A 12,688-nucleotide genomic window follows, 5' to 3' on the forward strand; every position below is an offset into this window, starting at 1 on the left:
AAAGCTGTTTGGTGGGAGATTTTCTCACGATTTCTTTGTTACTCTTATCTCTCTTTTTCAATGTTTATAAGATTGCTATGCTATGTTGTATTTAGTACTTGTAAACTAAGGACTCGTAAAATTATCTATGTACTAAAATCTTATTGGAAGATATCCATTTTGAGGAATTTTGGAAGTTTTTTCTAAGTCTCCAGAATGAAGTAAGCCATAGTTGGTCGAAAAAGGGAGAATTGACAAAAATATTCTAAGTCCTATATAGTTTATGTCGAAAAAAATTACTCTTTAAGGAGTTTCAAAGAGTCTAGAGAAGTCGTATGTTGAAAAGATTACATTTCGAAGTATTTTAGAGGTTTTTTCAAGTCCTAGATTTTCCTTAGAATTACTTGAAAAATAGGAAGTGGTAAAAAAATATTTCAAGACCACAAAACCTGAGTGAGATCACAGATTCCCTTCAGAATTGCTGAAAGGTATAAATTGAGAGAAAAATTATTTTAAGTCCACAAAACTAAACGAGCTCTTAGATTCTTCTTAGAATTGCTAAAAAAATAGAAAATCAAAGGAAAAATATTCTAAGTCTATGAGAGACATGATAAGGCTCAAAAAGTGATACCAAAAGAACTATAAGGCTCATGAGCAGTTACCACCAGTTATAGAAAAAGTTACAATCAACAGCATGATCAAAGTCAGTCATGGATAATGGGTAACAACGGTTGAAAGCAGTTATTGAGAAGTGCCAGCAAAAAAAGGCGAATGATAGTGGTCTATCTGCCTATAAATACTAAGAAGCTTGACATCATCAAGGATGACTTTTTGCACCCAAACACTGCACCTAGAAATCTTTACGCCTTAAAATTTTGCACCAAGCTAAACACCAGCTATTAAGAGACTCACGATGGTTGCTGTTCATTGCTGAGAGTCGTACGTTTACTTTTTCTACAATTTGTTTCTAGTTTAGTTCATTTTATGCTTTTGTTTTCTACAATTACGTCTTTGTTTAGTATACTTCTATAAAACTTTATGTTCAATTGATACTGTTTCTATTTTGTTCTACTATTCCTGCTTGAATTTATGCTTTACAATATTTATTCATTCATTTTGATTACAATACACTTAAAAGAAACTAAGAGAATTTAAAATCAAATTGCTTTTGAATTTATTTGTTTACAATTATAATTTTTCACTGCAAACATATTGCAAATTTAAATCATCTCTCTTCTTTATTTGTTTATTTTTTGACTTCTTTTTATCTTCTGTTCACTTCCATCTCAATTTTTTCCACCAACAAAGCAGCTTTTCTCATTATCTCACCAATTTCCTATTCATCTTCCTCTTCTCTTTATTTTTAACGAGTGAAATTTGAATGTAGAAGAGTATAAGGCCATATTAAATGAGAATGAACTTTGAGAAAAATAAACTTCTATAATTGACTTGTATAGATTAATATATCTTATTTAAACTATTAGAATTAAATATAAATCATATGTAACTTCTTTAATTAATCACGTAATCACCAACTAACTTTAATTATATACTTTTATTTTTAAAGTTCTTATAATCTTTAAATAAAAATTATGCTCGTTAAATATATTCTCAAATATAAGAAATAGTTCAAGTAATAATACTTTATTATTATATGAATAAGAACAATAAATATAAAAAGTTTTTGAAACTTTGTTTATGAAAACTTGTTAATTCTAGAAATTAAATTTAAAAAAAAAAAAACATTTTAACAATGAATACAAATATAAATAAAAAAATTTATTATGTAAATCTTCATCCTTCACCTAAATCTAAAAAATCAATGAAATAATTTATTACTAACATTTACATGATTACAATGACTTTAATGATTGATATATAAGAACAAAAAAAAGATACTTGCTAGTTTTTATAAGAAGATTGATTCAATTGCATAGGAATCATTAGTAATTATTATATTAACTTAAAAAAAATTAACCCCAATATTAATAAGGGTATTTGTGAAAAAAACTAAAACAAATTAAGAAAGATTGCAAGTGGAAAGAAGGGAGTGCAAGAAGCAACCCCTGTGAAGAAATGCTGAGTCCTCTGTACACGTGCCTAACATGGCAAATAAGAAAAGGCTATCACGAATTTCCTTTACAGAGAACTATATAACAGGCTAGTGCTTTGCACGGTTGAGCCCAAAATGCTTTAATTTAAAACATTAGAAATTTGCACAAAAATGACATCAAAGCCACAGTAGTTGAGCAAGAAAAAATGGCACAGGGAGTTGACGCATGGCCTTCTAAAAAAGATTTATAAAAGTATAGATAAGGTGGAAGCTACTATAAACTTTACACGTAAAGAAAGACGTTTCGTTTTTCTCGTTAAAAATTTTCTTGCGTAGTGTACCGTAGCATTTTAAAGAGGAAGAATAAGAGTGTGGATAGTGTTAGATATATATTCATTCATAAGCCTCCGCTGCACAGCTTCAAAGAACTCTTGCATGAGCATAACTATGGTACAACATAAGGATGCCAACAACAATGCACAACCAATAACTCCATGTTCCTCTTGGAAAATTATTTACTATGCTAATAAAACTGCAAAGCAGGAACCACCTACAGGCTCACCTTCAAGTTTAAAAACCAATTGGTTGCAAAAGTTGTTCTCATTGCCAAGCGTTGCTCATGACTTCCGAGTCAACACTTTATCACAGGATCTTTCCACATGCGCTTTTCAGGAAAAGAAAAGCAGACTGAATTAATTTAGTTGCTTCTTAAGTTAATCTGCATGAAGATGATGCTTCCTCCTTTGACAGCGGTTGACATACCATCTGGCATGCTTCTGTAGAACCATGCCAATTAGAACCTTAAGGCTTGTGAGCATAATGTATGTCATGGCTGTGCTGCTTATACTGTGCATTATATTCAGAAGATTTTAAAATTGAAGTTGATGGTCTTATTTATCGATGGATAGGAGAGGGATTTCTTGATAAAGATAACACAAAGAAGAGTATATATGACATGCATGTGCAAGGAAAATCTATTGTTGAAAAACTAAAGCTTTCATGTCTGTTGGAGAGCGTTGTTGAAGATGATTTTCATGAATTACCTTCCATTACGATGCATGAAGTGATCAGAGATATGGCATTATGGTTATTCCGTGATCAGAGATATGGCATTATGGTTATTCCGTGATCAAGATGAAAATAAAGACAAAGTAATTGTTGAGGGAGAAACATTAGCAATAGAATCAGAAAAGAATTTTGAAAGATTAAATGCTGTAGAGAGGATTTCAATCATAAATGCTGGAGAAAGTTGGCGATTGCCATTGTGTCCAAATCTCATCACTTTATGTATAAGGAAAAACATTAATCAGTATTCAAATCTCCAATTTATGTCAAAATTGAAAGTGTTGGATCTGTCAAGAATCCGAATTGAGCATCTTCCCTCGGAAATTGGCAAGTTAATCAACTTGGAATTCCTTAATCTGTCAATGACAAGTATACAAAAAAGGTTTCCAACTGATCTGAAGAATTTGGAAAATTTAAGGGTCTTGCTCATGGAAAAGGTTGGATTTGATCTTCAAATAATTCCTTTGGAAGTGATAGAAAGTTTGGTGCGATTGAGAGTGTTTAGATTTGTAAATAGATGGAAACTTGAAAATTAAGAGGGAGAGAAAACATTCTTAGAGAAGTTGGAGTTCGTACCGAAGTTGGAGGAACTGTGGATTGAGTTATCAACCTTAGGCATGCATAAACTACTTCACTCCACCAAATTGCGGGATTGCTCAACATGTTGTTATCTTAATGGAATCAAGGACCAACTTGAAATGGCGTCGATATTAGAATCTTTATCGACAATGAACAATCAAAGTGTGATTCCATTGAAGAAGTGGTGAAGGAAGATAGTGGGACAGATAGAGAGGACGCTGGTAGTCATATATTTTCAAATCTTACACATCTTGCCCTTTATTTCCTGCCGAAGCTAGAGAGCATTGGCTTTTCCTTCCCAAAAATTCATCTCAGTAGATTATTGCCCATAGCTGAGGAAGCTTCCTTTGAATTCCAACTCTGCCAAGGACACATTGATTACAATCGAAGGACAAGTTGTCTGGTGGAACAATTTAGAGTGGGAAGACAGAGCCCTCAAAGACCAATTCCAATCAAAATGTCGTTTCTGAATATTGATTTCTTTGTTACTAAAAATGTGGGTGTAACGTGGCAACATGTGCATCCTGTGCTTTCTTTGAATTCCAACTCTGCCAAGCACACTTTGATTGCAATCCAAGGAAACCAGCACTGGTGGAACAATTCAGAAGTGATAAGACCCAACCTTAAAGACCAGTTCCAATCAAATTTTAAATCAGATCACGACCTGGGGTTTCTTCGTTAGCAATTTCGCTGGCTAGGAGGGTTGAAGCCATATGTGTGACCTCATTAATTTGTTTCCACATTTATCTTAATATTCTTCATCGTAAGAGTGGCACATGTATCGATCCATCAGCTTGTTTTATTATCATTAATACTTGAATGTTTAGTTTTTGGACATTTCAGTTCTGAATCATAAGAACTCAAATACTTCAATATGTAATCCTGTCTCACCTTTATGACTAAGGATTTTCACTTATTTCCCTTTGTGTGTACTAAACTTACCCACATGATCATAATGATTTTGTTTAACATACTGATGAGTAATTTTTGTTGCCCTAGAAGACGATAGTTTTGTGGAGTTAGTTTCAGGATTCATTCTTCCTCCTACATGTGTTGTATGGGAGACTCTGTTCATTATCTATTTGTTGATAAAAAATAAAAAAGTATATAATAGTAAACTCAAGGACTGAAGAGTGAACTCTTGTCTTCGCACCTTCCCAGTGAATTGAGATTTGATCATGTTTTCCAGGGATGCATTGAGCCTTGACCAAGAATGGTTGTTGGTGTATAGAACCTTAAACTTCTAGAGTTATCAATTTAAAAAATGGTTGGTATATATTCGTTTGCCAAGCCAATAAGGTAGTTTTTCAGATGTACCTTGCGCGCCCCAAGAGAAAAAAGCATATGCCTTTTGTATAAGATGCTTGGTAATGGTAAACAAATTTAAATAAGCTTATGCAGAAAAAGAAAAAACATCAAACCAGATTCTCGCTCTTCTTCTATAGCAATTGTACTAGACCACTGTTGCTTCCCCATGTATGTACAAAATATGTAGTACAACAATCGAAATCAATTTTAAAAAAGTAAAACCATTATTCTGAAACTTTTGTTAGCATCATAAGTTAGTACCTAGCTTATTATCTATGACTAAATGAAATCAACAAGTAAAATTACAAAGGAAGAAAAACACGGGAGGAGTTTTATTTATTTTTTATATTAATTTTTTTCTTCTATAATATCTAGAAACTTATACAAACTGGACCTTCCAATAAAGCAGAACAGCTGGTGAAGTTAGAAAGAAGGGTGATTCAGAAAGACAAATTTATATTTGTTCATATGCAGCAAATGAACATACTTCCCGTCTGAAAAAAATAGGGTTGTACTTTTCTTCTTTAACCTATGTTCATACTGGTTAGCATCAATTAATAAAAGATATTAAAAAATTTCTGTATTCTTCTCAATAAAAGAAAATAAAATAAAGGTATGTAAGAATAAGAGAATATGACCAATCCATATGCAGCCTACGTGCGTTGTTATACTGAATTGTCTTATGCAAGATGAGACATCAAGTTTGTGATACCTGCAAATTCAGCCATCTATATGTTTTGTCAAATTAAGAAGTTGTGTAAGAATAAACATTTAGCCAATCGATTAATTTGTAGCCTAATTACATTCTCCAGGGGCATATTGGGTTGAGATTTGTATAAAATGAGAAATCAATTCTCTAATATCCTTCTAATTCAATTCTATATATCTGTGTAGTCACATTGAGAATTTGAGATATCTTAAAACAAGCATTTTTATCAATCTAATTAAAAAATAAGTCAAATACTTCTTGAGGTACAATTAAGCAAATTGGTGACCAGCACGCATTGCCAAAGCAGTATTAAAAAAAAGGAAACTTCTGGGTAGAAAATGTCGTTGGAAGTTCTCGCCAATATCGTAGTTTCACACCTGAAGACAAATCATGAGATTGTTACTTATCAGCATTATGACCTTTATTTGCAAGGGCTACAAGTTTTACTACTTAGTTTCCCTTCTTTTATTTCATTTCCAACGCACTATGATCGTTTTATCAGTATAATATTGACCCTTCAAGATTGATAGAACTAGAACTAGAGTCTCAAAATACCTGTTACACAACATACATTAACCAACCACACTATTAGGTTGCAATTGCATGTCAGACAAGAAAAAATAAATAACCACTATAACATTTTTGTTCACAATCTCTATGGCTAGTAAAAATGATCCAGTTTCCAGACACAAGACAAGTCACCTGCTTCGATGCATTCACAATAGATGATCAACTGTCTCCGAATTACATGCATATTTGCTGTATGGCATGCAAAGGAAAAGTGAGCAAGTAAGTGGTCAGGAAATCATATCATTTACGGGTTTCATGTAATTTAAAATAATTAATATCCCAAAAGGTGTGATCAAACCTGAATAACCAAAATGCTGATTAACGTTTCAAAGCAGAATAAAAAATTCACATGCCAGGTCATTTTATTAAGTGAAAAAAAAATAAGAATTATGAAATTTAAAATTAATTAAAAACATATTGAAGACTAATATCAAATTTAACCTTATTTATTAGAATTAAAAAATATATGACAAATATATATTTAGTCTCTACATTTTTATAAACTTTTTGTGTTAGTACTTTTACAAAAATTGTTTTGCTCTATGCATTTTTGTTAATTTTTTATTTTGATATCTCATAACGCTAATTAAGAGGATGGCACGAGCCAATTTAAAGTAAATCACAACTTTAATTTTAAACTTTTTAATCCTTTTTTCAATTTCGTCTATAATTTAATAAATATTTTATTGAATTGATAAAAAAAAAATCTAGTTAAATATAAGTTCCCTCCTCATACTATATATCCAAGTTAATTAGATGGTCCTGTCTCCTAACAAAGCATTTTAGCTATAATGACGGCTAAAATGGATAGCTTTCCATTGTTGAGTCATTCTATTTTTGAAAAAGGAAAACCAACGACGGCTGTGTTCAATTTTTATTCATAATATTGGATGATTATATTAATATAAAAAGAATCTTGCTGACCAATGTTAGTTAAAAAAATTCATGATAAATACTATTTTTAAATTTTTAACAAAAAAAATCTATTTTTGATTCCTTAATTAGTGATTTATTAATTATAATTATAATTTTTATATAGTAAAATTCAGCATTGTATAAGTGAGGCAAAATATTTTTTCAGGATGAATTACTGCTTCACAAAATATGACTGCAAATAAGAAATACGTTAAGCACAACATAGTTCATTTTGGTGGTTTTGTCACATCACGCAGTTCGTACTCTTTAATATTACTTGCGGGGAGAGCATTTATATGCTTTTAATTAATTTGGATCTTCTTTTTGTTATGTTTATCAATAATTAGTCTTCCTGTTAGATTCTATTTCTCAACTGCCCCCGTATTTGGGCACATACTCATACTCTTATAATACATGTTTAACTCTATAAAATTCTTGACATATATTAGAAGACTCATATGAAGAGTTTTATTTAATAAATATCATATAACGCGAACGCAATCTCAATGAGCTTGTTCTTAGAATGAGGCCAAAATATGCTCCGAAATTTTTGAACCATTCATGCGGGGTTCACTAACACAAACAGCAGTGCATATTCATTGAATGTAGTAAAAATGTCCAGTCTTATGCAATCTATGCTTTTGAACTGTAAATCTCGAGTCTCACTCATTCTCATTTTATATATATAAACTCAATGCGTAGAGAAAGCCACCAAATGTGCAGTTCGTGTCCTGATACTGGTGATGCTTGTGTAACATAGCATCGTGATTTTTGGTTCACACGTTAGATGGTAATCTCCTAGACATTCTCCATACAAAGTGATGTATTGTAGCTAGATTGCTGTGGATATTTGTGGCCTAACTGCACAATTGCAAATACATTTACTTTTAATGAGTAAAGAAATATTAACACAAATCTTATAACAAAATGTATATAGTTTTTTTTTTTAACAATTAATATATTTAAAAACAGGTCTTTATTTTTTATAATTAGTAAAAGAATTTAATAAAAATTATATCTTATAAAAAAAACTAAAACAAGTTTGAAAATATGCAAAAATATATTAAATTAAGAGTAAGATCTATATAATTTTTTTTATAATATTTAATAAATTTTAGTTAATAAATAAAATGTGTTAAAAAGTGTCTTACTAACATTTTTTTGGGATAAAATTAACATATTTTGTTAATTAAACAAATGTTAGAAGCAGTATAAGATAGAAAAAGCTATCCTATCAAGTTCTCTTATTCTAAATATCAAGTGAACCCTTAATGTCTTTACTCAACTCATATTACTTAATTTTAAAAATAAATTAACAATGAAAAAAGGCTAATAAAAATGATAAGACACACTTAAAATTTTTTATCATTTATTAACAAATTAACATTGTATTAGTCTCTATATTATAATATATATATATATATATATATATATATATATATATACTAAAAAAAGAAAATTATTAAAATATATATTTTATGTTTTACTACAGCTTTATTTGAGAGTTTGAAAAGAGATGGAAGGGAAGGATTTGAAGGAAGAAGGAAGGAAAGAGAAGGGAAAAAGAAAGAAGTTAAACCTTTCTCTTATTTGAATGTTTAATATGGAGAGGAGAAGGTGACATGGGTTAATTATATAAATAATATTATTATTTTTTATACATTTTATTTATATTTATTTATTTTAAAAAAAAACAAAAATTGAATATTTTTTTCTTCTAAAAATAAATGTTTTTAAAAATTAATATATTTTGAAACTATCACTCTAAAAATATATTTTTAAAAATTATATTTCTATTTCTTATAAATTTTTTACAAAATGTCACTCTAAAATTAATATATTTTGAACAAAAAAAATTTATTGCTATTCTTTTCTTTAATTGTTTTAAAAAATAAATAAGTTATATATTTTCTCCCTCTAAAAATTAATATTTTTAAAATTCATATATTTTATATTTTTTTAAAAAATTCTCACTCTAAAAATTAATATTTAAAAAATATTTTTTTCCTATTTCATTTATTTAATTGTTAATATAAAAAAATTCTAATAAACTAAAAAACTTCAAAACTAGAGAACTCATCAAATCAAGTTTAGGAAGATTTTAGAGGTTTAGAAAAATCTTCTAACCCTTTACCTCTAAATTAATTAATTCTCAAACAATAATTAAATCTCTCTAACCTCTCCCTTCCCTTCTTAAACTCAATTTCCAAATAAACCCTAAGAATACGATATATTATATTAATAGATAATTTCATCAATATAGAATGTTTATATACTATTAAATATATAAATATAATTAGTATACTATATTATTTGTTAGTAAATATTTTTGTATTCTTTGTTATAAATATATAAATGTAACATAGCATCGTGATTTTTGGTTCACAAGTTAGATGGTAATCTCCTAAACATTTTCCACACAAAGTGATGTATTGTAGCTAGATTGCTGTGGATATTTGTGGCCTAACTACACACTTGCATGTCGAGTCGTGTCCCCACAAAGTATTTTGTGTCCTCACAAAGCAAACCAGAAACAAAAAAATGACAGAAAACAAAAAATGTAGAAAACTTAAAAATGATAAAGAAAAGAAGAAAAACACCAGATCTTTAATGTGGTTCAGCCAATGTAGCCTACATCCACAGAGAGAGCAACCAAAACTCATTCACTAGTTTATTAAGAACTGATTACAAAGAATCCACCTTGCTATTACCCTTGTAAGAAGACTAGAAACCAACTTTATAAAGGGAACTAATAGTCTTAACTGAATTGGAAACAAATAGTTTCTAACAGCAATTTTGTTATTATGTTTTTAACATGTTTTTGAGTCATAACATCTTCACAAATCTCCACCTTGACTTAAAACATTAGACATAAGTTGTTTCCTTGAGTTGCTCTCCCACTTATCTTCAATTACCTTGTGAAATTAATTAAGTCCAAGCAATGCTTGAACTTTACTTTAGGAAGGGACTTTGTCAACATATCTCCAGGATTTTCCTCAGTTGTAATTTTCAGCACTTGAACCTCCTTTTAATCAATCACTTCTCTAATGAAATGAAACTTCACATCAATATGTTTAGTCCTTTCATGGTAAGTTTGATGGTTTGTCAAATGAATAGCACTTTGGCTATCACAAAAGATATTAATCCTAACTTGACTTATGCCTAGATCATCAACCAAACCCCTTAATCATAATCCTTCCTTTACACCTTCTGTAAGAACAATGTATTCAGCCTCAGTAGTTGATAAAGCTACCACCAATTGTAAATTTGCTTTCCAAGTGACTGCTGTCCCAAACAAGGTAAAAACATAACCAGAAATGGACTTTCTGGTATCAATACAGCCTGCAAAATCTGCATCCACATACCCTATTATAGCATCACTTCCAGCTAGCTCCCTCTTGAATCTCAAACCACAATCCAATGTACCATTAAGATATCTAAGCACCCACTTAAGAGTATTCCAATAAGTTGTACCAGGATTTGCCATGAATCTGCTTATAAGACTAATAGCATAAGCTAAGTCTGGTCTGCTGCACACCATTCCATACATGATACTACCAACACCACTTGCATAAGGGAAAGACTTCATCTCATTCCTTTCTTCCTCAGCTTTAGGAGCCTGAGAAACTGAAAGTTTAGTAAAAGAACCCAAAAGTGCATGGACAAGCTTAGATTGATGCATTCTAAATCTTTCAACCAGTTTCTTTAGGTAATTTTGCTGAGATAAAAACAGTTCTCTATCAGTCCTGTTCCTTACAATGTCCATGCCTAAGATTCTTCTAGCTGGTCCAAGGTCCTTCATATCAAACTCAGAACTGAGTCTGTCTTTGAAAGTCTTTATCTCTTTTATGTTAGGAATGGCCAGCAGAATATCATCCACATATAGCAGTAAATACAACACACACTTCTCATTTCTCTTAAGAACATACGCACAACTGTCATATCTACACCTGTTGAAGCCAAACTTTACAAGAACAGCATCAAACTTCTTGTACCACATTCTTGGACTCTGTTTTAGGCCATATAGAGACTTCTTTAGCAAACAAACTTTATTCTGTTCTGCTGCAAAACCTTCTGGTTGCTGCATAAAGATTGTTTCCTCCAATTCTACATGTAAAAATGTTGTTTTCACATCTATTTGCTCCAATTCCAGGTCCAACTGATTCACCAAACTCAATAAAATCCTTATAGAGCAGTGTTTCACAACAGGTGAAAAGATTTCATTGTAATCTATTCCTTCAACTTGAGTAAAACCCCTTACTACAAGTCTTGCTTTGAATCTTGGTGACTCCACTCCTGATATGCCTTCTTTCCTCTTGAAGATCCATTTACAACCTACAACTCTCTTGTCTTTTGGTAAGTCTACAAGTTCCCAAGTCTGGTTCTTCATAAGAGATTCCATTTCTTCATGTACAGCCTTCATCCACTGCTGTGATTCACAACTCTCCATGGCTTCTTTAAAGGTTCTTGGCTCCAGATTTTGAATTTCTTCTGCCACACTAAGAGCATAACAAATCATATCTGCATAGCCAAATCTGTTTGGTGGTTTATGAATCCTCTTAGTTCTGTCTCTGACCAGTTAATAATCAGAATCATTATACAAGTTTGTAGCTGCATTTGCACCAGAACTAGATGTTTTTGTTGGTTCTATTTCTGAATCTGCAACTTCAGAATTTTCTCCTTTTGTATCTGAAACTTGAGTAAGAGACTCCATCTCAAACTGAGTATGTTCCCTATTTAAAGTATTTTTCTGTTGTTCTTTCATCAACATACCCATTTTAGTTTTATCAAAGGTGACATCTCTGCTTATAATGCACCTTCCTCTTCTTACTTCAAGTCTCCACAACTTGTAACCCTTCACACCTTCAGGATATCCAAGAAAAATGCACTTGACAACTCTTAGTTCTAACTTTCCTTCCTTAATATGAGCATAAGCAAGTGATCCAAATACTCTCAGTCCTGAGTAGTCTGCTGGCTGTCCAATCCATGCTTCCATAGGAGTTTTAGATGAGGGACACTTATTTATCAAATATACTATAGTAGTGGCAGCTTCTCTCCAGAAACTCTTTGGCATTCCTGCTCCAAGAAGCATACATCTCACTCTTTCCAAAATAGTTCTGTTCATCCTTTTAGCTAGGTCATTCTGTTGAGGTGTATTAGGTACTGTTCTATGCCTTTTAATACCTTGATTCCTACAAAACTCAGCAAACTGCTCTGAAAGAAACTCTAAGCCATTGTCAATTTTAAAAACCTTAAGTTTATGTCCTGTTTGGTTTTGAATCAAAGTGTGCCATTCCTTAAACCCATTAAAAGTTTCAGTTTTATCCTTTAACACATACAACCAAACTCTTCTAGTAAAGTCATCCATTATGGTAAGAAAATAAGAACCTCCACCTAGAGTTTTAACCCTTGAAGGTCCCCATAAATTAGAATGCACATACTCAAAAGGTCTACTTGAAACATGCATGCCAGACCCAAATTTAATCCTATGAGATTTTCCTAGCACACAA

At 31.1% G+C, this 12,688-nt stretch overlaps 1 protein-coding gene across 1 annotated transcript; it reads left to right on the forward strand.

Moving 5' to 3' along the window:
• Window positions 1–3,138: 3,138 nt before the first annotated feature.
• Window positions 3,139–4,358, forward strand: LOC113859905. The gene is made up of 2 exons (XM_027492567.1): window positions 3,139–3,577; window positions 3,856–4,358. Exons 1-2 carry the CDS (start codon window positions 3,139–3,141, stop codon window positions 4,356–4,358), a joined length of 942 nt encoding a protein of 313 aa, XP_027348368.1.
• Window positions 4,359–12,688: the final 8,330 nt, after the last annotated feature.

This window comes from Abrus precatorius, unplaced genomic scaffold, assembly GCF_003935025.1.
Source record: "Abrus precatorius isolate BTA unplaced genomic scaffold, Abrus_2018 Scaffold2, whole genome shotgun sequence".
Taxonomy (NCBI): domain Eukaryota; kingdom Viridiplantae; phylum Streptophyta; class Magnoliopsida; order Fabales; family Fabaceae; genus Abrus; species Abrus precatorius.

What these genes read in the sequence shown, in the direction of transcription:
- LOC113859905 (XM_027492567.1), top strand. Translation starts at nt 3,139, where the DNA reads ATGGCATTATGGTTATTCCGTGATCAAGATGAAAATAAAGACAAAGTA. An exon ending in TCCTTTGGAAGTGATAGAAA is followed by an intron (nt 3,578 to 3,855) that starts GTTTGGTGCGAT and finishes ATTCCATTGAAG; the next exon opens with AAGTGGTGAAGGAAGATAGT.